The 22060-nt window shown below is 46.5% G+C and overlaps 3 protein-coding genes across 3 annotated transcripts in view; 2 read left to right on the top strand and 1 right to left on the bottom strand.

The window, feature by feature from the left end:
- LOC103370172 (SUN domain-containing protein 1-like) overlaps positions 1-2473 on the bottom strand; it is an 18641-nt gene extending 16168 nt beyond the window's left edge. Inside the window, 5 exon segments of the mRNA XM_008299123.1 lie at positions 56-154; positions 904-1179; positions 2041-2067; positions 2144-2292; positions 2370-2473. Of these exon segments, the coding sequence (XP_008297345.1) occupies positions 56-154; positions 904-1179; positions 2041-2067; positions 2144-2292; positions 2370-2473 (655 nt within the window).
- Positions 2474-7781: 5308 nt separating this feature from the next.
- Positions 7782-15851, top strand: LOC103370165 (HEAT repeat-containing protein 1-like). The gene is made up of 15 exons (XM_008299116.1): positions 7782-7856; positions 9092-9246; positions 9315-9531; positions 10297-10438; positions 10574-10675; positions 10757-10897; positions 11203-11414; positions 11505-11638; positions 11720-11807; positions 12305-12406; positions 12623-12740; positions 12905-13012; positions 14488-14586; positions 14666-14748; positions 15418-15851. Exons 2-15 carry the CDS (start codon positions 9105-9107, stop codon positions 15644-15646), a joined length of 1917 nt encoding a protein of 638 aa, XP_008297338.1. The 5' UTR covers positions 7782-7856; positions 9092-9104; the 3' UTR covers positions 15647-15851.
- Positions 15852-15854: 3 nt separating this feature from the next.
- heatr1 (HEAT repeat containing 1) overlaps positions 15855-22060 on the top strand; it is a 24810-nt gene continuing 18604 nt past the window's right edge. The window contains exons 1-9 of the mRNA XM_008299124.1: positions 15855-16117; positions 17048-17336; positions 17420-17545; positions 17616-17860; positions 18487-18679; positions 19102-19271; positions 20041-20193; positions 20730-20969; positions 21633-21764. Of these exons, the coding sequence (XP_008297346.1) occupies positions 16010-16117; positions 17048-17336; positions 17420-17545; positions 17616-17860; positions 18487-18679; positions 19102-19271; positions 20041-20193; positions 20730-20969; positions 21633-21764 (1656 nt within the window). The 5' untranslated portion in view covers positions 15855-16009. The remainder of the gene's footprint in view (positions 16118-17047; positions 17337-17419; positions 17546-17615; positions 17861-18486; positions 18680-19101; positions 19272-20040; positions 20194-20729; positions 20970-21632; positions 21765-22060) is intronic.

Raw genomic sequence — 22060 nt, forward strand, 5'->3', positions numbered from 1 at the left:
TCCTCTACCTGCCCAGGTGACCCTCCACCTCCAGTCTGACCCACACGTCCTCTACCTGCCACATCATGAGGCTTCTGCAGCAGCTGGAGGTAAACCAGAGCTGACAGCGATGCCACAGCTGCTGCTGATGAGTCCCACATGGACGCCAGAAAACCTGCTGAGGAACAAGAAGGTTACAGACCAACAACCAGCAGCAGCTTCTGGAGATCCAGTCCAGAGAAACAGAAGATCTGACAAAGCACAGAAGAAGCTTCCAGAAGCTCATGGAGCCTTTTAACGTCCCTGCAGAAACAAAAAACTGCAGATCCAGATTGAACAACCAGGATCCCTGTGATGGAAGGAATCCACACAGGAGTCAACTAAATAAAGTTCCTCCAGAACCTCCTCAGAACATCTGGTTCTGGTTCTGGTCCTCAGTGCCTTTATCTACTGACCAGAGTTCTACCTTCAGACTGTGAATATTCCAGAGTTCCAGGTCCTTGAAGAACTGACCTGGTGTCAGGTTCTAGCAGAACCCAGATGTGTTCTTCCTCCTAAATGTCATGTGTCTATCTGCTGTACTGATGAAGTTCTGAGGCTCAGAAATGATGGAAAAAGTCCATTAAAGTGATCAATCTGGACCCTCCTCTGTGGACTTGAAGGACCTGGACCTCTGGAACATTCACAGTCTGAAGGTAGAACTCTGGTCAGTAGATAAAGGTGCTGCAGAAACAGAACCAGATGTTCTGAGGAGGTTCTGGAGGAACCGGTTGATTGATTAAGGACTGATCAATAGAGTTCGGTCAGAGATGTTTTATCAGAAGCTACAGCAGCTGTGAGCAACATCACAAACATGAAACCTCAGTCTGACCCGGTCCGTGTTCATCAGGTGCTTTCTGACGGATGGAACCGTTCAGAACTCACCTGTTCTGCCTCTGCGGCTCCGATCTCGGCAGTAGATGGTGGAGGTGTCGGTGTCTCTGGGCTCCGACGGGTTTCCTGCTGGCGTGAACGCCGAGGAGCAGGAGGAGGCGCAGGAGGTGAACCTGGAGGAGCTGTAGGTGTTCCCAGCCTCCCTCTGGTCCGAGTGCAGCTCACAGTCTTTACAGTAAACTCTGCTGAGCGTCTGGACCGGCGGTGTGGATCCGGTCAGCGTGACGTCGGCCTCGAAGCTGCTCTGCTCCGCGATCATGGTGCTTTCTGCAACGCAAACCAGCCGTCCATGAGGCCAAGGGACGGACGTCACAGCTGAGTTTTACTGAGACGGAGCAACAGATCAGACCTCAGAGACACAAACCAGGACAAAGGGGAAACTAAGTCAGCCCAAACAGACAAACTGGTCAGAGAGACACAATCAGGGAGGAACGGCTGCAAAGAACCAGGAAGCTAGATGGTCTAAGAGCAGCAGCTGACGGTCTGGGTTCTATTCCTCAGCAGCTCTTCTGCTGGATCCTCAGAGGATTTGATCCAGGATTAATACGAGTCTGTGATCATTACACAAAGAACAGCGAGACACAAAACCACCACAAACATATGGAAAGTTACAGCAAAAAAAAATAAAAAAAGCACAACAAAAAAATACACAAAAAAACACTAAAGGTGCAAAATCACTACAAAAGTCCACAACATCCTGACAGAAGTGCACAAAGTCACCAGGAAAAAAACAAAAACCATAAAGTTATCAAACCACCACAAAAACAACACAACCTGATGACAAAAGATCTAAAATCACCACAAAAGGGAACAAAATCCCTCAAAAGTGCCATAAATTCACAATATTAAGAGAAAAGCTGCAGAATCACCAGTCAGACGCCGACATGAGCAGCTGACGTTTTCTAATTCTCAGAAACGACCTGAAGGTTTGCAGCTGCTCTGATCTCGTTTAGTGGAAAACAGCAGTGAGCTCATCTGTGATTCAGGTGGAACCCCTCTGAGCTCTGAGGAACATTCAGAACATCTGCTGAGATGCCTTCAGTCCAGCTGGACGTGTTTCGGTTGGTGACAGTCAGCAGCTGTTTAACAGAAGGATCAGAAGAAATGAGGTCTTCTGGTGAGACTCACCTTTGGGATCCACGTCGTGGTCCAGACCTGAGGAGGAAGATCAGCGTTAAGACCTGACTGAAGGTTCTGCAGGACAAACTGAGGCCAAAGAGGAGCACCGTACCCCAGAAGGAGTCGAGCGTGGTGGCGTCCTGGACGGAGGACTGGTCCAGCAGCGAGGACAGCAGCGAGGCGTCGCTGTGGATCGACTGCTGCAGCAGCGACTCGGAGCAGGAGACGGACGGAGGGTGAGGAGGACGAAGCTTCAGAGACCTGCAGGAGGACAGAGGAGGTGAGAAGGAGCAAAGACGGAGGAGGAGGTGGAGAAGGTGGAGAAGGTCCACACCGACCTGCTGCTCCTCCGGCTGCCTCCTCCTGCGCTGTAGGAGGCGCTGCTGAGCGGCAGGCTGCGGTGGAGGACGCCGTCGTCCAGCCGCAGGCTGCGTCTGGACATGACGTCCGTCTGGAGGGACGAGACCTGCTGCTCCGAGTCCAAGTCCAAGTCCGAGTCCGACGAGGAGAAACTGGAGCTGAGGAGGAGGAAAACACAATTACTAAAAACATAGAAAACTGAATGAAACACTGAAAACATCACAAATAGAACTAAAACATTTAAAAAAGGATTAATAAAATGTAGGAAGAACAAAAACTGAAAAATTATATGAGTGAAAAAAATCAACACGATGACAGAAATCTGTGACGATGTTCAGTTAACCTCTGAGAAACAAACGCTCCCAAATCTAGTCAGAAAGAATCTGAAAACACTTTTTAAAAACCTGAACATTTAATAAAACCTCCTGCTTTGAATGAATCTGAAAAAAATCTACAAACTAACATCATAAAACAGCAGAGTTCAAATAAACTGATCACAGAAGGAAACAAAGACCAGAGAAGTCTCCATGCTGCTGGATTGATCGGTGTATTGATCAATGCATTGTTCGGTGTATTGATCAGTGTATTGATCAGTGTATTGATCGCCGTATTGATCGCCGTATTGATCAGTGTATTGATCGGTCTGACCCACAGCCAGCAGCAGCAGCAGCGTCGCTCTGAGGACGGTAAAGCCGGCAGCCTGATCACACTCTGACCTACATACAGACACCACAGAAGAAGAACGGCCAGCCGGATACACACAGATCAGTCCAGCCCAGACTCAGCAGGTCCTCGTCTTCACGCATCACAGCCTCCACGGACACACAGCAACACACACATCGCACAACAACACACACATCGCACAGCAACACACTGCTGAACACACAGCGAGCCGAGTGGCAGCAGTTCAGGTTCACCTTAAACCTGATTAGACGACTTCCTGTTAGAGCTGCAGGTCAGTGAGCTGCTCAGACTCCGCCCACAAACACAGCACAAACACACACTATACACACACACACACACACACACACAGTACAAACACACACTGAGTCACATGATCTCAGGTTGAATCAACAACAGTGAGCGATGTCACTCTTTAACCATAAAATCAGATCATTTAGATTTTACTCCTGCAGACGTCACCTGAACCCTCCCACCTTCCACCTGCCGTCTCACTTCCTGTTGGCTCTGAACTCTGCCCTCCAGTGGACGTTTCAGGATTCAGAGCTTCAGTCTCAAACTACTTTCAGATGGTTTGGGCTCTGACAGAACCATATTTTAGACGATTCCAGCTCAGCCGTTCCTGGGTTCACGTCACTGTGGACAGCTTCTGATCAGATAACGGAGTCCTGATAGTTCATGTTCTCGCTGACATGTCCATCTGCTCTCCAGCCTGCTCTGATAGAATCATACAAACCAGGCACATGACGGTGAACATCTGAAGTGTTCAAATAAATCTTTATTTTTCACCCTGAGAAGCCGATTTGTTTTCCTGTGATCGGCACCATCAGGAGCTCCGAGAGAGTCGATCATGGAGCCAATCAGAGCCGTTTGGTTAGAAAATAAAACAGTTTTTTGCATTTAGGGTCAACGTCTGAACAACCGTGGAGCAGGCCTGATAATAAAACCAGTCCACCAGTGGAAGAGCTCCACACCACCGTTACTGGGACAAAAGCAAAGTGGAGGCTTTAGGTTCAGGAAGCAACTCCCACGTTCACGCTTCAGCTAACGGATGGAAGAGCAGCCGCCAGTCACGTCGTCTGCAGACATCCGGCTGAACTCTGGTGTCCAGCAGGTGGCGCTGCGACTGCAACCGAACATCGACGTGCTGTGGATGAGAACATCCAGTCACAGCAGCTTCCTGTTTAGCTTCAAAACGCTGAATCACAATAAAGTCTCGTTTCTGATAATTTAGATGAAACCGACTCATTATTCAGAAAACGTCTGCAATTCACTAAAAACAACCTGCCAAACGTGGTCCATGAAGGTGGAACCTGAAGGTGTTTCTATCAAGTTAGAACTTCTGCACATTTAGTCTGTCAACACCTGACTCATCTATGAGAAGACCGAGAAGGAACATTCACAAAGCAGCAGCTAAACGAGGCTTCATCTACTCACTGATGATGGACCGTCTGTTTACCAGAAGGTCAGAGACAACAAGAACGTTCACATTTCTTATAAATAAGGTGTCTCTGTGGTTAGCACCGTGGCCTCACAGCTAGAAGGTCGCCGGCTGGCGTCCCGGTGAGGACACCCGGGATCTTCCTGCGTGGAGTCTCCATGTTCTCCCCGTGCAGCGTGGGTTCTCTCCGGGTTCTCCGGCTTCCTCCCACAGTCCAGAAACATGCTGAGGTTAATTGGTGATTGTAAATTGTCCGTAGGTGTGAATGTGAGTGTGCTTGGTTGTCTGTCTCTAAGTGTAGCCCTGTGATAGACTGGTTACCTGTCCAGGTGAACCTGCCTTCACCCTGAGTCAGCTGGGATAGGCTCCGCCCCCCATGACCCTAGTGAGGATGAAGGTGTAGAGATGATGGATGGATGGATAAACAAGGTGTCACTCTTGCTATAGCGACTCCAGGACGTTCATTCTGGCTCTAAATGCTTCATCAGTGAACAGAGGACCAGATGAGAACTTCAAAAACTGAAAATATAAATGGATTTCTATGTTCCGTGGCTGATCTGAGCTGCTCACCGTCGTCTGTGCTGATCTGCAGCAACAACCTCGAGCAGCTGAACGTGTGAAACGGCGTCGGACAGGTGAGAGGGCTGCAGGTAAACAGGAACTTACCTCCAGCTGCTGCTTCTCTAAGCCTCCGATTACCCAGCAGCCCTTCGGCCTATTATGGGATGTCTGCAGAGCTGCTGCTCGCCTCAGGAGGGCGCTGTCTGAACACACACCTGCTGAGGACGCAGAACAGACGCCGAGTCACGAGATCAATACGATCAATATCCCCATCATCCGTCTCCTCAGGGACAACATGGAGGAAGCAGAGAGCCTTCTCCCCTCATCAGCGGGTCCGACTTTACTCTGACAACACCGGCTGGTTTAGAGGTGAAGCCTTCAGATCTTTAGTGATGTTCAGTAAAAACAGCTGCAGACGAAATCATCCATCGATAATTTACTGATCGTCGCTGCTCTGGGAACCAAATCAATTAGAAAGAAAGAAATTAGCCGAGAGGTCCCTGAGGTTCTGGTTGTACTTTCATTATTCCATCATCTAGAATTACAGGAACTAGTCTGGAGCTATCATGATAATCAACTGACAGCTGTAGTATCAACAAACGTGTCAAAGAGCTCTGAAACAACTGAAAAAAATGTCTGAAATATGAATAATATCAGAACAAAAAGGATCAAAATAACACCAACATTATAAATCCTATCTCAGTATCAATAGAATGATAGGAAATAAAAGAAAAAACAAAAAGCAGGAACATAAAAGAGCAAAATTAATCATATTGAAATGTCTAATAAAACTATTAAATATTAAATTGTGCAAATTAGTGTAATAATAAAAGGCTTGATATGTTCCTTAAAACTGTTCATAGAATTCCCTGAAAGAGTTAATAGAGCACCAGAAAAGTCCAAACAATTCAGAAACACTGACACCATCATAAAACCCGTTTGCAGCGTTCTATAGTCAACAGGAAATTAATCTGCAGGTGATCTAGTGGCAGCTTCCGCTCAAGGAAAAATGTCTAAAAAATAAAACGTGAAAAATATTCATGAAATACCAGAAACATGGAAAACACCTCAAAAAGAAAAGAAAACAAACAAATCAGAAAGTAATAATGGATAAAAATCTAATTATATCTAACAATTTGTTTTGCAAAATACAGGAAAAGACGAAGCAAATATCAGAAACTCTGATAAATACCCCAAAACAAAAACTACTGAAAACTGCCCCGAATGGTAAAATGATGACACAGTTCTGAAACTACTAAAACATCAGGCCCCGAACATGAATAATGAAGTGCAGGACAACTCGAATAAAAGTTAAAAACGTGTAAAAACATATTTAAATCATTATGTCCAAAACTCTCCAGAACAACAAACAAACATCCCAACTTCTGATCCGCTTCACTGCTCCTCCTTCTCACGTGTCTGCGGCCCTTTAACTACCGCCTGTCAGCGATCAGCCAATCAGCGGGGAGCGTTGACGACTGACGTTCCAGAGGACCAATAAAATACCGCGATGGGCGGGGCCCCGCGAAAAACGAACTGCTAACGTTAGCTTAGCTCTCAACCGCGTTAAAAACACAAACACGGAGAAACAAAGCGCCTACCGTGAGAGGAGCTCCCACCGGGCCGCAGTCTGCTGCACAGCCGAGGGGAGAGGAGGGCCCGCCGGCTACAGGCTGCTGGCTGGGTCCGGGAGTTGGTTCCAGCCGGCGGGGGGCAGTTTAGTCCGTGTTCCGGTTTATAAACGCCGCTTAGCGCCGCAAAGATTAAAACTACTCGGAAACGTAATTTTCAGACAGAAACGTGTTGAAAATGTCCACTGACAAACTAAAGAACTAAACTAACGGACAGTTGCCGGACACCGGCTGCTGCTAATTGACCGCAGCTTTATAGTGGCGGCGGTGGCGGAGTGGGACGCCCCCCAGCGGCGGGAGGACGAACACCGCCAAAGAGCCGAGATTTCTCCGAGATGATTCCCTCCCTCCGAGAGCTGCAGCAACCCTCAGAAACACTTTCTGTGTAAAAGTACCAAACACTTCTCTTAAAGGTCTCCAAGTAAAAGGATCTACAATAATGAAGAAAATGTCCTTATTGCATAAAAACGTAATTTTTTAGGCACTAACTCTTGTCTGAAAATAGTTCATTCCACATAAAATAATGAAATATAAAGAGAAAAACTGACACGTTTACTGAAAACATGTTATGTTGTATAACTACATCATTAGTCCAGACACATTTATGTGTTCATACATATATTTTGTTGTTGGTTATCAGATTGAGGTGGATCTCTTTTCTTTTGTCATTTAAGTTTTTATTAACTGGAAGTGTTGTATAATGTAAACACAAACAGCCAAACTCTGCTTTGATGAGTGTCTGTACGTTATTTAATATTTTATATGAGAGGTGTTTAGCTTCTTCTAGTTAATGAAAAAATCAAGGTCGAGGGTCAGTTACCACCAAGGTGTTATCATTTTTAATTATATGATGGTTCCGGTGTGTGAATGGTTTGAACTTTTTTCAACCGTAAATCGGTAATAAATCGTTATAAAGTAACGACAATTTGTGGTTTAAACTGTCGCTCAAAGAAAACAACGTTTAGGGTTAGATTTTTGTGATTTTCTCTGATTTATTTCTAAATTAATGGTGTCCGTCGGTAAAAGACGAAGCCGGAAGTGTGAGGGGTGAAACATCAGCGGACCAGCAGTGACCCGGATGTAGAAGCGCTCCGCTCCCAACAACGTGTGTCCATGTGTTGAACTGAAGCCTTCATAGAAACACGCCGCAGGTTCGTGCTGTTCACGTTTTAATTCTTACTCTGATTCTTGTTCTGTTGTGTTTGAGAATGTTTGTGGATCTTTAGAAGCGAAATAAATTAATTTTGTTTCACCGCAGAATCGTGTTTTTGTAAAGTTAGCTAAGACTCGTGTTCCAGTAGTCAGCGCTAACTATCTGGTTGAGCTGCTTAACTTAACAGTAACTAGTTGTGTCAGTAAGTGCAGAGTGATTTAAGGCTCTCTGGATGTGGTCAGTGCTCCGGTTTACTTTCAGAAGATGCTGGACAAGAAGCAGGCTAAGTTTCTAGTGTGAAGCTAATTTTCATACAGAATTTTATTGAGAAAACTGCAGATTTAAGGTTTCCTTCGGTGATCCTAAATGATCCTACGATACAAAACAAGTATTAACGCTTTCTTTGAATTATAATAATCCGCTGTTCAATTCGGCAGTATTATATTTAATTTACAAGTTGGTTACATATATATTTAAACTTCTTTTCGATGTAAGTATTTGGACAGTTTTCATCACTTCTAACGGTGGCTATTCAGTTACTAGACATCTTTAATGTTTGTTGTCAGTTTAGAGACTTTAATTAAAGCGTGAATCAATAAATTCTAGTAGTAACCCGCTACTTCAGTCCTGCTAAGTTTTCAGGAGGACTTTTTTTCTTGCCGGAAACCAGTTGACATTCCAGACTCCCATCAAAAAACTGCAGATTTAAGGTTTCCATTTGTAAAGCATCTGGTATGCGCTACAGAGATGTCAGTTTCCCGGGTTTGTTCATTTGAAATGATCGACATTTTATATTTATCAGTTATATTTAACATGATTAAGTTATTTTAATATAGTTTTTCTTAATTTTGAAGAAATAATTCAGACAGATTTTGCCGCTTCTTGGTCTTAAACTAATTTGCTAGACTGGAACTAGTTTACATTCCAAACTCCTATTAGAAAACCGCAAATTTAAGGTTTCCTTGCTGATAGGAAACGTTACACTCTATGTAGAAGTCATGTTAACATTGTTCTAAAATTCAGTTGATGCACTTTTGAATTCAGCTGTGTTATTTTCCAGCAATAAGGTAAATACTTTAAACAAACATTCGGTTATCCCCAGGCCTTAAGCTGACGTGCAGAATTATAAATCATAGCCAACATGGGGAGCACATTTATGTGCCAAAGCTCATTGAGAAAACTGCAGATTTAAGGTTTTCCTTAGAGGAGGCATTAACTGTTTTTCTCTGTCAGATTTCCCTTCATCATGACGTCGCTGGCCCACCAGCTGAAGAGGCTCGCGCTGCCTCAGAGCGACTCCAACCTGCTGGCCCGTCGGGACGTCGCCTCGCTGCTCTTCGACCCCAAAGATGCTGCAACAATGGACAGGAGCACCTTCTACGCCCTCGGTGAGTCCGTCCTCCTCGTCCTGCTCCAGGTTTACAGCTTCCCCTCTAACCGCCTGTCCTCCCTTCAGGCTGCACAGGGCTGGAGGAGCTGCTGGGAATCGAACCGGCCTTCCTGGAGTTCCAGGACACTCTGTTCAGCCGGGCGTCGCTGACTCTGGAGCGCAGCGTCCAGTCCAAGGAGGTCAACGAGAAGCTGGACGCCGGCATCTCGCTCTTCCTCACCCGCCTCTGCCCGTACTTCCTCCTCAAACCGGCGCACAAGTGCATCGAGTGGCTGGTTCACCGGTACGCTGCACGCCGTCGCATGGAGTCTGTGCTGCGGGCGGAGCTCGGACCACCGCAGCTCAGTTATTAGACACATTTATTAATTAACCCTAACGAACCAGAGCAGAAACAGGACGACTTCCTGGGCTGGAGCTAATTTACATGCCAGACTCCACTGAAAAAACGCCAGATTCAAGGTTTTCTTGCTTCTCTGAAATGCTGCTCTCATGCACAAGTGTTGTTCACTTTGTTAGTAAAGAGTCCACATTTCAGGTCAGCTCTAAGTGATGAAGTACGGATCAGTAAACCACATCAGTAACCTGCTGCTTCAGTGGCACTTCAGGAAAAACTATATTCATTACTTTGATTTGACTCTGGACTTCTGTCTCTTGACTTGTTGGTCATGACTTGGAGGTGGTTGGACTTGACAATTCATTTTGCAGTGTGGGACATGCTGGTTTCTGTGACTCGTTAGTCTTGACTTTTGACTTGACTGTGGGTTCAACTTAGGACTTGACTTGGGATTTGATTTCACGCTGGCTTTTTGTTGGTCTTGACTTGGGACTTGTTGAACTTGAGGAGACGTCAGATTTCGGGTTCCTTGGTTGGAATGATCGGTGCACTCAGAAGTGATGCTGGTTTTAACAGAAGGATTCACTGCTGATATGTTCCAGTAGCCGACTCTAGTCTTTGCTGTTTAAAGCAACATGGCTGCTCGTGTTTCCTGCTTCGCTCTGCAGGCGACGGTAAAGTCCAGATGTTGACGTCAGGTGTTTTGTTTTGCAGCTTCCACATCCAGCTGTATAACGCCGACATGCTGCTGTCCTGCGCACTGCCGTATCACGACACCAACGTGTTCGTCAGAGTCCTGCAGCTCCTCAAAATCAAAGACGCCACCAACCGCTGGAACTGGCTGCACTGCCTGCAGGTCAGCCGACAACCAGACCTCACATCTGGTGCCTTCGAGTGCCGAACCTGAACCTGAACCTGATGTTTGGCTGTTTTGTGGCGTAACAATCATACCAACAGTACTAATGTGTGTCCTGTGATGCTGTTGCCTTAGAAACCCGGCGTGCCGCTGTCCAGAGGAGCCCTGATCAACCACTGCTACAGCGACCTGAGCTTCATGGACTTCATCTGCACCATGGTGACCAGGTCCATCCAGGTGAGCTGAGTGGGACCATGTACAGATGAAGGACAGGTGGTCCTCAGGGTGAACGTGCTGAACTCTTCTTCTTCTCTTCAGGCGTACTCCGGACACTCGGGGAGTTGCTCCCAGCTCAGAGTGATCTTCTCCTTCTACGCCTCCACCATCGTTCCTGCTCTGGACGCTGTGGACAAAGTGTCCGACACCATCATCTCCAAACTGCTGCCCTACGTCCAGAAGGTAACGGACTCGATGTGGATCACGATTCTCTTGAAGCATAGAAATGATGTTTGCATTTTAAAGAGTGACAAACAACGGTCTTGACTAGTTGGTGTGAAACCGGGACTGGATGTCCTGGAGCGTCTTGACAAGGAACCGGTTGGACTGCACTTGTTGATGTTGACCTAGGACTGGTCAGTCTTGACCGGGGACTCGACCTAGTCCAGTAATATTGTGTTGTCAGTTCAAGCACTTAGAGACTCGGGTTCTGTATCTGTACTGAACATGTTGCCCCCTGTGGTGACGTGGTCTCGTGGTCCCTCCAGGGTCTCAAGTCGCCCCTGACGGACTACAAAGCCGCCACCTACATGATCGTGTGCCAGCTGGCGGTGAAGGTGGTGATGGAGTCGAGTCTTGTCAACAGTCTCGCTGTTCACATCAGCAAGTCTCTAGTCAAAGAGCCGGTTCTGGCCAAAGAGGGTCTGGGCTGCCTCACCGTGCTGCTGCAGAACCAGAAGGAGGGCGCCGCCGGACCCAGGTAGGACCCGAGTCCTGGTGGGGAGGTTTTGAACATGCTCGGTGCAGGTGTGCCGTCACCTCACCTGATTGTTTCTTCGTGTGCGTTCAGAGCCGTCGGCCGTCTGTGCTCGATGCCGGCGCTGGTTCCGACGCTGCAGGTCATGGCGGCGGTTCATGATGTCAGTCCTCTGCTGCGTTACCTGCTGCCTCACCTGGTCCACGGCCTGTTCGCCGGCAGCTCAGGTGAGACCCGCAACATCTGCATATAAAACATTTTCAGCTTCACAGGTGAGGTCAGAGTTTACCTGTTGTCCTCCGTTACAGGTGAGACCGAGACGGACGAGCTCAGAGTGCTGGAGTCCGTCCTGGAGTCCGTCCCCCTGACCAAGGACCTGGACCGGACCGTGGCTCGGTAAACCACAACCTCCATACCTGCTGAGACTGAGCACCGAGTCACATCTGATAAGACTAGTCTGAGTCAGGATGTTAGAGGACTAGTTCAAGTCAAGTATTAAGTTTTTAGAGAGCTGTTTCAACTCAAGTCTTTGGAGGGAAAGTCCGAGTTAAGTGCCAAGTCTTTTCAGGACTGTTCTGAGTCGTGCCTCAAATTTTAGAGGACGAGTTCAAATTGAGTGTTTAGGACTAGTCCAAGCCAATTCTCAAATCTGTAGATGTCTAAACCAAGTCACGTCTCAAGTCTTTAGAGGACTAGTAGAAATCAAGTATTAGGTCTTTAGAGGGCTAGTCCGAGTCAGGTCTTTAGATAACCAGTCAGAAACACCTCTCAAGGCTTAAGAGGACCAGTTTCAGTAACAATTCAAGTCTTTAGACGGCCAGTCCGAGTCCTGCTCGGTTTTATGGGTTCGTGTTGCTGTTGCCGTCCTGAGTGTTGCCGTGTTCCTCCTGCAGGTTGCTGCTGGACGAGTATCTGAGTCAGACCGAACTCTCTGCTGAAGACATGTCGGCACTCGACCAACGCCTGCTGCCTCTAGTTCGACTGTTCGAGTCCAAGTACGTCTGAATCTGTCGTTTTTGACAGTTAAACTCTAGTATGGTTGATGTGAACACTGTGTCTGCGAGTCCTGGTCTCTACTGAGCATGTCTGGAGGAGGGTGCTGCCCCCTGGTGGTGTGGAGGAGCTCCGTCGGTCAGACAGCATGTAAACATTAAAGCTTTAATGTAAGTTTATAGGCATCAGAGCGTCCTCAGCTGTTTGTCCTCCGTCAGGTACAGCGGCGCTCTGGACAGCGTCCTCGCAGGTCACGTGACCGACGTGAGCGACACGCAGCAGAAACACCTGTTCCATCAGTTCCTGTCTCTGTCGATGAGCAGCGGAAAGTTCCAGGTGAGCTGTTGTACATCTTATCAGTAGAGTTAGAATATAAATGGACAAGCAGACTCGTTTAGAGTCTGTTGGTCTTCACATTTCTGTTTTCTGTGAACCTGTTTGTAAGAAGATTGTTGCAGATTTAATAAATTAATTCGGCAGCTACCTGACTGTGTTTTCAGATTTTGGGCGACTCGGACACGTCGCTGCTGCTCAGCCTGAAACACCCGCAGCCTTCAGTCCGGGTCTCTGCTGTGGAGCATCTGATGGACATCGTCACCTCTGGACAGGTACGGCAGACACAGAGCAGGCTTCAGGAGGCGGGTTCACGTCTTCCTGACGGTGCACCTCAAAGCGCGATCCTGGGCCTCCTTGTTTTTTCTGCTTCTACACTGCATCGTGTGTCAGAACATCTGTGGATTCTGAAGCACAAGTTCAGGTTTTAATTAAAGGCCGAAATGAGCCAAAGGTTTAAAAGTGACGCAAACGCAGCAGATGAGATTTCAATTTAGTTTTCTTTTCAAATCACAGCAACAAGCTTTAGAATCATCAGAACAGAAACACTTCTGTACTGTAAGATAGAAATATGAATAAAATGTCATTAGAATGCAGGAATAAAACATTTAAATTAAAAATAAATTGGGGCCGCCGCTACAGCTGGCGACCCATGTACAGGGCTGTGGGTTCCAATCCCCCCATTCTCCTCCCCACTGTCCTGTCGCTCTCCATCAACTGTCCTGTGTCATAAAAGCAGAAAGGCCAAAAAATAACTTTAAAAAAATAAATAAATGTAAAAAAATATTTCAAATTAAATAAATAAAAATAAATCCCCCTAAAATGGATTAAACTACTGGAAAATATTAACAAATTGTCCAAAAAATAATTAATAAAATGCTGAAAAACTACAAATAAATTGTCTGCAAAACAATTATATCTGAAAAATTGCAATTTAAAAAAATTCTGTATATATAAAATCCCTCCTGAAAATCACAGAAGTTTCAGTAAGATATTATTTTTAAAAAATCACCAAAAAATGTGGATAATAATATCTACAAAGTATAAAAAATATTAATAAAATGTTGTAATAAGAAAAATAAAAATTTTAAAAAGAAAAACCCTTAATAATAAGATTACTTCAAAATATTTAAATACTGTCCAAAGAAATATACTTATAACATTTGTATTACATTTCTCAGGATTAATTAATAGAAAGTCCTAAAATGAATTTATAAAATGCAGAAAATGTTTAAATAAAATATCCCCCAAAAAGATTTATTTTATTTTTTCAAAAGTCACAATATTTTCCAGAAAAAAAAAAAGATTAAAAAGCTCCATGAAAGATCTGCTAAAGAAAAAAGAAAAAAGTTGCTTAAAAAACAATCAACAAAAATCTTCTAATATTGTGAAATGCAGTAAAAGCATCAGAATGACAGAAAACTGGACAAACTGGTTTCTGTGGTTTCAGCGTCTTCAGCGAATGTTTTCTGGTTTCTTTCCTCTGACAGTTAACTGAAGATGTTTGGACTAAGCAGACCTCTGAGACGAGCCGATCCACATATTTCACTGTTTTCTGACATTTTAGACCCAAACAGCTGATTAATGAAGAAACTAATTCACAGTTAAAACCAGGAGCCTGAGAGCGGACCTGCACCGAACCATCAGCCGCCTCCAGCACGTTTCAGAGTCCAGATGAACCTTCAGCTCGTGTACAGCTGCTTCATTCAGGAACCATTCAAAGTCTCTGATTCTGCTTTGTTCTGAGCAGCACCAGAGTCTGGACCAAGGTTTCCTGAAGGACGCCGTGGTCGAGCGACTGAAGGACGACGCCCCGGCGGTCGTGTCCGCGGCGCTCAGAGTCCTGGAGGTGAGTCCGGAGGCGTCAGCGCGTCCACGGAGGTTCGATCCGACATTCGGGACGCTCACGGCTGGTTTCTGGTTTTCAGGCTGTTCTGGACGTTCTGGAGCCCGAAGACGTGGTGTCGTGTCTGCTGTCTCTGCTGCACCGAGCGGATCCGTCCGAGCGCTGGTCAGTGAAGGACCCGACGGGCTCATGTTTGACTGAATCCACATGAACAGCATGAAGGACGTCTGGCTCGTTCTGAGGAAGCTCACAGACGAGTTTGACTCATTTTGTAATCTTTAAAGTGTTTTCAGGACATTTTTCTTTTAGATGTTTTAGGTATCTGCTGTATTTGAGGAGACCCACCGCTTTAACTGACGACTGTTATTTAATGAACCACTAAATGTTCTGTTTGTGTTCAGCTGCCAGTAAACACGTTCAGCTGAACTGGTCGATGCTGAACGTTTAGCTGGTTCCATTTTTAACTAAATCTGTGTTTGTTCAGGATTAAAACTGTAGATGTGGCTCCTGGGATCTTATAGAAAACATAGCATGATGTCAGATAAAACAACCAGTAACAGGATTACCTGAACATATTTAGAAAGACGGATCGATAAAACGCTTCATACACGGAGGATTTAAACAGAATGTGTCTGAACAAGCTCAAAGATGATCTTTAAAAAGTCTCCAGCAAACTTTATTACAACAGAAAAACAAAATGCGCCACAGCGTTGTGGTAATAAAGTGTTGCTGTTCAGATAGCAGCATCCAGCCCGTCTGCGGGCTTTGAACTGTGACCATCTGGTCATCCTGGTCCCTCTCTGACCCGTCACTGTCTCTAATGTGTCCCTTCAGGCTTCCCGTCCTGACCGAGGCGGTGCGTTTGCTGTCCGACCCCCGGCTGGGAAAAAGCGACGCCGAGCTGGTGCAGGGGACCGGCTGGAGGCTGCTGCCCCTCCTGGTGGCGACGTCGCCCCGGCTGGACCTCCAGCGCTGCTTGGCCCGGTCCGCCTTCCTCCACCAGCACCCGCTCACCCTCGGCTGGGCTCCAGGTAGCGACCGGCGGGTTTCTAGCCACAAGTAAAGCTCAGTTTTGTTTTGAGCTCAGTCGAAGAGCCGCTTCGTGTTTTCAGGACTTCAAAGAAGCGTCGGACTCGGTTTAGACAGAAGAAGAACCTTTTGATGAGTTCAGCTGAGAAGAGGTTTGAAGGCAGAACGAGAGCAGAACCGCTGATGGTGTGAAGTTACCAGAGCGACTAAAACCCCACAAATCTAAAGAGAACACGAGTTCTAAAGCCGACCACGTCAGGAGTTCTGGAGAATCAGTTACAACCCAACAGAACCCAGGATTCTCTGCCTGGTGGTGGTTTCTATTTGCAGCGTTCAGTGTGTTGTCATTATTGTTGTCTGACCGTGTCGTCGTTTCCTCTCAGAGCTGGACGAAGCCATGAAGAGAAGTTCTGACCCGGACTTTGTGGGTTTGATAAACGAACGTCTGGTCTCCACGTTGACCAAGAACCTGGCCAGCATGGAGCACTTCTCCAGACGGGACGCAGTGAGTTCCTGTTTCTGTCTTAAACCTCTGACCCACCAGCAGGACAGACACGTGAGAGCAGACGAGTCACCGAGTCACTCCGGTGATCATCCAGAAGCTGTAGAATCAGAACCTCGAGCTAACGGCGTTCAGGACGGTTCTCTGTTGGCCGGACTCGGTCCTGGAGCCCAGAAGTGGGTTTTTTAGAGAATCTTGTTTTAAACAAACAGAATTTTAGGAAAATTTCAAACGATTCATGAAGAATAACTTTAATTTTATTAAATATCTCGATTACAGGCTGAGTTTGGTTAATTTTCCCGACAGACGTGCACCTGGCAGGTGACTGGTCAGAAAACAGAAAATCTGATGGTTTTTCTGAGTTGTTCTGTTTTAGCTTTGGTTCCTTTAGTTTGTTCTGAAGCTGGTTGATCCGACACATCAGCTGTGTGACGCCCGTCAAACTGATAATTATGTTCATATTAGAGGTCCTGCAGAAAGTGTTTTAAACCCTTTCAGCCACAGAAAGCAGCTTTTATTGATTTTTATTATTTATTTTTATTATTTATTTATATTTAGTTATTTTTCATTTCTTTATTTTTAATTAATTAATTTTTTGTTATCAATTTTATTTTTTATTTTATTTATTTTTTATTTTTTATTTATTTAATTTTATTTATTTATATGTTTCATTTATTTTTTTTAATTTATATTTATTTGATTTATTTTTCATTATGAATCAATTTTTAGTTTATTTACTTATTTATATTTATTCCAAACGTACAACAGTTAGACGTGTATATTTGTATATTTTGTGTCGTGAGTTCAGAGGATTTTTTTATTTTTATTTTTTGTCATTTCATATAATTAATCATGTTTTTAAAGCGCTTGTCGCTGTGAGCGTGTGATTGGCCGACGGTCAGCTGACCTGTGTGTGTGTCTCTGATTGGCCAGCTGGAGAAGCTGGCTCTGCTGGTGGAGCAGCGGCCGGGTTCTGGCCTCAGACAGGAGACGTCCTTCCTGGTTCTGACCCGGACGCTGCTGCTGGGTCTGGGCGAGCTGAGCGAGACGCAGCACCTGCTGACGGCTCAGAGGGTCTACCTGCTGCTGGAGCGCCGCCTGCTGGAGCTCCGCGGCGCCGAGCAGGTGAGTCGGTTAATCCAGTTCATCGTAATGTTGCAGTCGAGCACTTTAAAAGAACACATTTATAAACAGAGTTTGGACTTTAGTTACAGTTTTGCCTGTTTGTTGTTTTTGTGTTAACGTGTAAATAAACAAACAAACAAACAGTAAATCATGTTTTTGAATCTCAGGCGTTATTTTCAGCCTCTGTGTCTGCGCTGAGTGATTTCTTCCTCGTGTGTTTCCAGGAGTGTCAGCATTCCGTCTCTGATCCGTCGTCCTTCTCCGAGGCGCTCACTCGTTACCTGAGCAGGTGCGAGCAGCAGCCAGGTGAGCCGGCGGACCGGGAGTTCGGCTCCGTCCTCGTCTGCCTGATCGGAGACTTCATCTCGGCCCTCAGGTGTCACGACGCCTCCTTCAAAGGTAAGCGAGCGTCCGATTGGTCGTCCTGGCCGTGTGGCTGGCTGCTCACCTGCCGGGTCATGTGACCGTACAGGTGAGGTGTGGTGGAACCCGGAGAGGCTGGACACCAACACCTGCTGCTACCTGGGCCTGGTCTGCCGGCTGTTCGGCGTGTTGATGGGCGGCGCCGCCGACGGACCGACGGCGGGGAGCTTCAGACGGCTGATGAAGCTGCTGGTCCAGGTGAGCGCCACCTGCTGGACGGGTCTGGTCCCCATCTGAGGCAGAACCAGAACCCGTCAGCTGAGTTACTACGTTTAGCTTTTGGATGAACTTTGAGCCACTGACAGCTGATTGAATGATGAATGTGACTTTATCAAACTGATGGACCGATGACGTCGTCCGGGTCGCTCCCACCAGCTGCAGCAGCTCCGGATCAGGTTTCAGGTGTTCTAGTCCAACTCTGAGACATTTGAAAAGGTTTCAGGTCATTCTGGGATAATTTAAAGTCACTTTAGATACGTTTTGAATCGATGTAGATGAGTTTTGAGTCACTTTGGACTCATCTTGAATCCATCAGACAGAACTCTGTTGCCCGTGTCCCCCTGTGGGCCGAATGCAGATGTTCTGTTGTGTACAACCGATCCACTATTTAGACTGAGTGAAATCAATGAATCAACCAATGAACAGCTTTAATTTGCTCTAAGTCTGCTGGAATTACCTCCATGTAGCTCAGCTGTTCCAGCGCTGTTGTAGTTAGCCTTATGATCCATCATGTATCCGCCGCTGACGCCAGCAGTTGTGCTGAATGAGATGTTTGCTCCAGAGCTGGAGGTGAGAACCTCTGACGCTCTGCTGGTGTTCTTCAGGTGCACCTCGGGGAGCCGGCGGCGCTCTTCAGGTTCCTGAGCGTCCTGTGGGGATACGGCAGTAACCACGGCGACCAGCTGGACGTGAAGGTGGGCGTGGTCCTGCAGACTCAAGCTCTTTACGTGGGCGGAGCTCTGCTGGGCAACCAGCCGGACGCCACGCTGGAGCAGCTGGCCGCCGCCGACTCACCGGGTAGGACGGAGAGAGAGACGGTCACTCCTGTCAGGGCTGCAGACACACAAACAACAACAATATACATCTAAACATGCATAATAAACAATAAACAGCACAGTTGTTTTGTTCTGATTTTGTGGTTCCGACCAACGACTCGTCGGTTCAACGTTTTCACCGTTCTGACTAATTTAATGTGATCCAGATGTTAGAAGCCGATGCTTTGGCTAGACGTGCTGCCGTCAATCAGACTTTTTAAAGCAGCATCTGACTCCGTTTAGACGGCAGAGAAAACCTTTGAAATGATTAAAGCGGTTGAACGTGAGTCCACTGTCCCAGTCGGTGCTTCGGTGTTAATCAGACGTTTGGAGACGAGCCTGATGCTTTACAGTAACTTTGGTTTTAATGAACTTGTTGATGTTTGTGTGTTTTTGTTTTCTCAGTGGTTCCGTCTCTGTTGTGTTGCCTCTTGTCTCCGGTCCGTGAGGTCCGCAGAGCCGCCCTCAGCGCCCTGACCGCCCTGTCGGGAGCCTCCTCCCCCTTCCAGCCAATCACAGAGAGGCTCCTGAAGACGTCAGAGGAGATCATCGCCGACCCGGCGTACCTGATCCAGGTGAGGCTCCTTAGACCCTGGATCCCTGTTAGTTCTGTTTTAACAGGAGTCCAAAGTGAATCCATTAGTTTAGTTACAGACAGCAGCTTTCATTTATCTAAAGTAGAGAAAGACGACAGTCCAGGACAATGAACCGTTAAAATCAGGGTTAAACCACAGATAATTCTAGATTTGACCAGAAATATAAACTGGGTTTATATCAGGCATGAAGCCAAAGTTAAAAACAGTTTATAGCCTGGATTTAAAGACACAGAAGCAGGTTTAAAGGGACGATATCAGGATTAGCATCTTATAAAAACCCTAAAACAAGATATGACAAGTTTAAACCCACAACAGCCAAAGTTAGACCGATTAACCAGTGGCTAAACCAGGAATAAACTACGATTAAACCAGGGATCAAATAATATTTATAGCAGCAAAAAACTACAGTCAAACCAGGAATAAACTAGAGTTAAACCAGAGATTAACTCCAGTAAAAGCTGCGATAAACTTTCCTAGTAACCAGGCCTGAAAAAGAGGTAAAATCCAGTTAAATAAATGAGTTTGTTGTCATAAACTGAGGTTTATAATTAACAGGTAACAATTAAACCGTTTAATTATACACATATTGACGTATTTGAAGTTTACGAGCTGAACACTTCCTGTTTTAATGGTGCTATAAACACTAGACTTCCACAGAAAGGTCCAGACATTGTTTGGACCGGACAGGTTCTGGTTTCAGGCGCGTTTCTTCAGCCGTCTTCATCGTTCCTCGTGTTCTCGTCTGCAGCTCCTCGGTGTTCTTCACGCCGAAAGTTCTTCCAGGAAATCGAAGAAGCTTCAGGCGTCGATGCATCAGCTGCTGACCAGCGTCCAGGCGACGAGCTGCCCGTCGTACAGCAGCGCCGCCCTGCTGGCAGCGCTGGGCAACGTCAGCGGACAGGTGAGAGCAGCAGCACACCTGAACCTGCACCGAGTTATGGACTTCTTCATTTACAGAGATGAGCAGCGGGAAGGAAGCAGATGGTCTCTGGTTCCATCCTCTTCAGAAGAGTTCGTCCGTCCTTCGTTGTAAACACAAAAGTTTGTGTTTGACGGAGTGAGACATTTAAAGATGAATAACTGAGAAACCTGGTGATGAATATGATGAAACATCACGTGTCGTGTTTCTGACATCAGGCTCAGACGGATGTTTGTTCCGTCAGCATGATGAAGAAAATGATTTATGTTGAAGAAACTTCTGACGTTGACACATTTGATGAACAAAATACTGAGCAGTTGAAGAAGCTGAACACCTTCATGTCCTTCAGTCCGTTCATACCGTTGACGTGGGTCTCCGGTCCGGATCAGTCTGTCCCTTATGTTTATTCTGGGTTTAATTGCAATGATTGATCAGTTGAAATGTTTTGTGTCCAGCAGTGTGTAGAGGTGCTTCATCAATAATCAGTCATCAATAATCGGACCACCTGTTCCTCTCAGTCCGTCCTCTCAGCTCTGCTGCCCATCCTGGACCGGCTCCTGGAGACCGGACCCGACACCCCCACCCTGCTGCGGGACGAAGCCCGGCTGATGCAGCTCGTTCTGGGGAAGTTCGACGAGGCGTCGGCGCCCCTGCTGGCCCAGGACCAGAACTGTCTGGACCTGTTCATCCGAGCTCTAAGGACGCCAAACCAGCAGCACCCCGACGTACCGAGCTGCCAGATCATCGCTCTGGAGCAGGTCAGGACGGCACCGGTCAGAACCGGAGATAAATCAGGGTCAGAATGTACAGAATGATCCTTTAGATTAAATGAAACCAGATCAGATTCTGTTTACATCAGGAGCAGAACCGGGGTAATGGAGGGTGAGTCTGGGGGTGGAGCAGCGTTTAGAACCAAGACTTACAGGAACAAAACCAGGAACCACAGCACAGACGTAAATATATGAATATATGTTTCCGCCACAGCAAAACTCGCAGCAACCAGAACCTCCTGAATGGGCCGGAGGCAGGAACAGCAATAAACGGGTCAGAACCAGAGAAAAACTGGAATAAAGTACGAGTATAACACGTGGGAACCTGTGATACAATCAGGTCTAACGCTGATCAACTGGAAACGTGTCTAAAACTCCCCGTAAAACCCAGACCAGCAGACATGAACCGGGTCTACAGGGCTGAGAGTTAGAACTAGTTCAGCTTCTGGATTAAAACCAGGAGTCCTGATGTGACTGTTGGGTTGTTAAAACACAGAGACATGCATCCTGTGATTCTAGCCCGAGCTCCAGATAGAGGAGATACACAGCGGTTCTGAAGCAACAGGACGGACGTTTCTCTGATCAGAACAAAGGCGATGGATCCACTTCTGGGTTCGTCTTCTCACCTTTTTCTCTCCGTCGTCTCTGCAGATCACCAAGTCGTTCTTCTCGGCTCTCGGAGACGAGAAGGTTCAGCAGAAGCTTCTGTCGCAGATGTTCGACCTGCTGGTGGAGAGTCGGAGTCCGGCGGTGGCCAACGCCGTCAGCAGCAGCTTCAAAGGGGTGAGAAACACCGAGACGCTCAAACCATGGCCTCCAGCTGATCTGGTGGGATTCAGAACCAACAGAAGGTTCTTCACGAGTCAGAACTGAAGGAGGGGAACATACTTCTGTTATCTCCAAAACACGAGCAGATCTCATCGACTTTTATGGTTTAGAAGCTGCTGCTGATCCTGAGAGTTAAAGAAACAAACTGCACTGTACAAAAGAAGGTTAGAAACCAGTTAAATCAAGTTTAAAACAGGTTCAATAAAGTTAGAAACAGGTTCAATAAAGTTTAAAACAGGTTCAATAAAGTT

Source organism: Stegastes partitus, unplaced genomic scaffold, assembly GCF_000690725.1.
Source record: "Stegastes partitus isolate 25-593 unplaced genomic scaffold, Stegastes_partitus-1.0.2 Scaffold1381, whole genome shotgun sequence".
Taxonomy (NCBI): Eukaryota; Metazoa; Chordata; class Actinopteri; family Pomacentridae; genus Stegastes; species Stegastes partitus.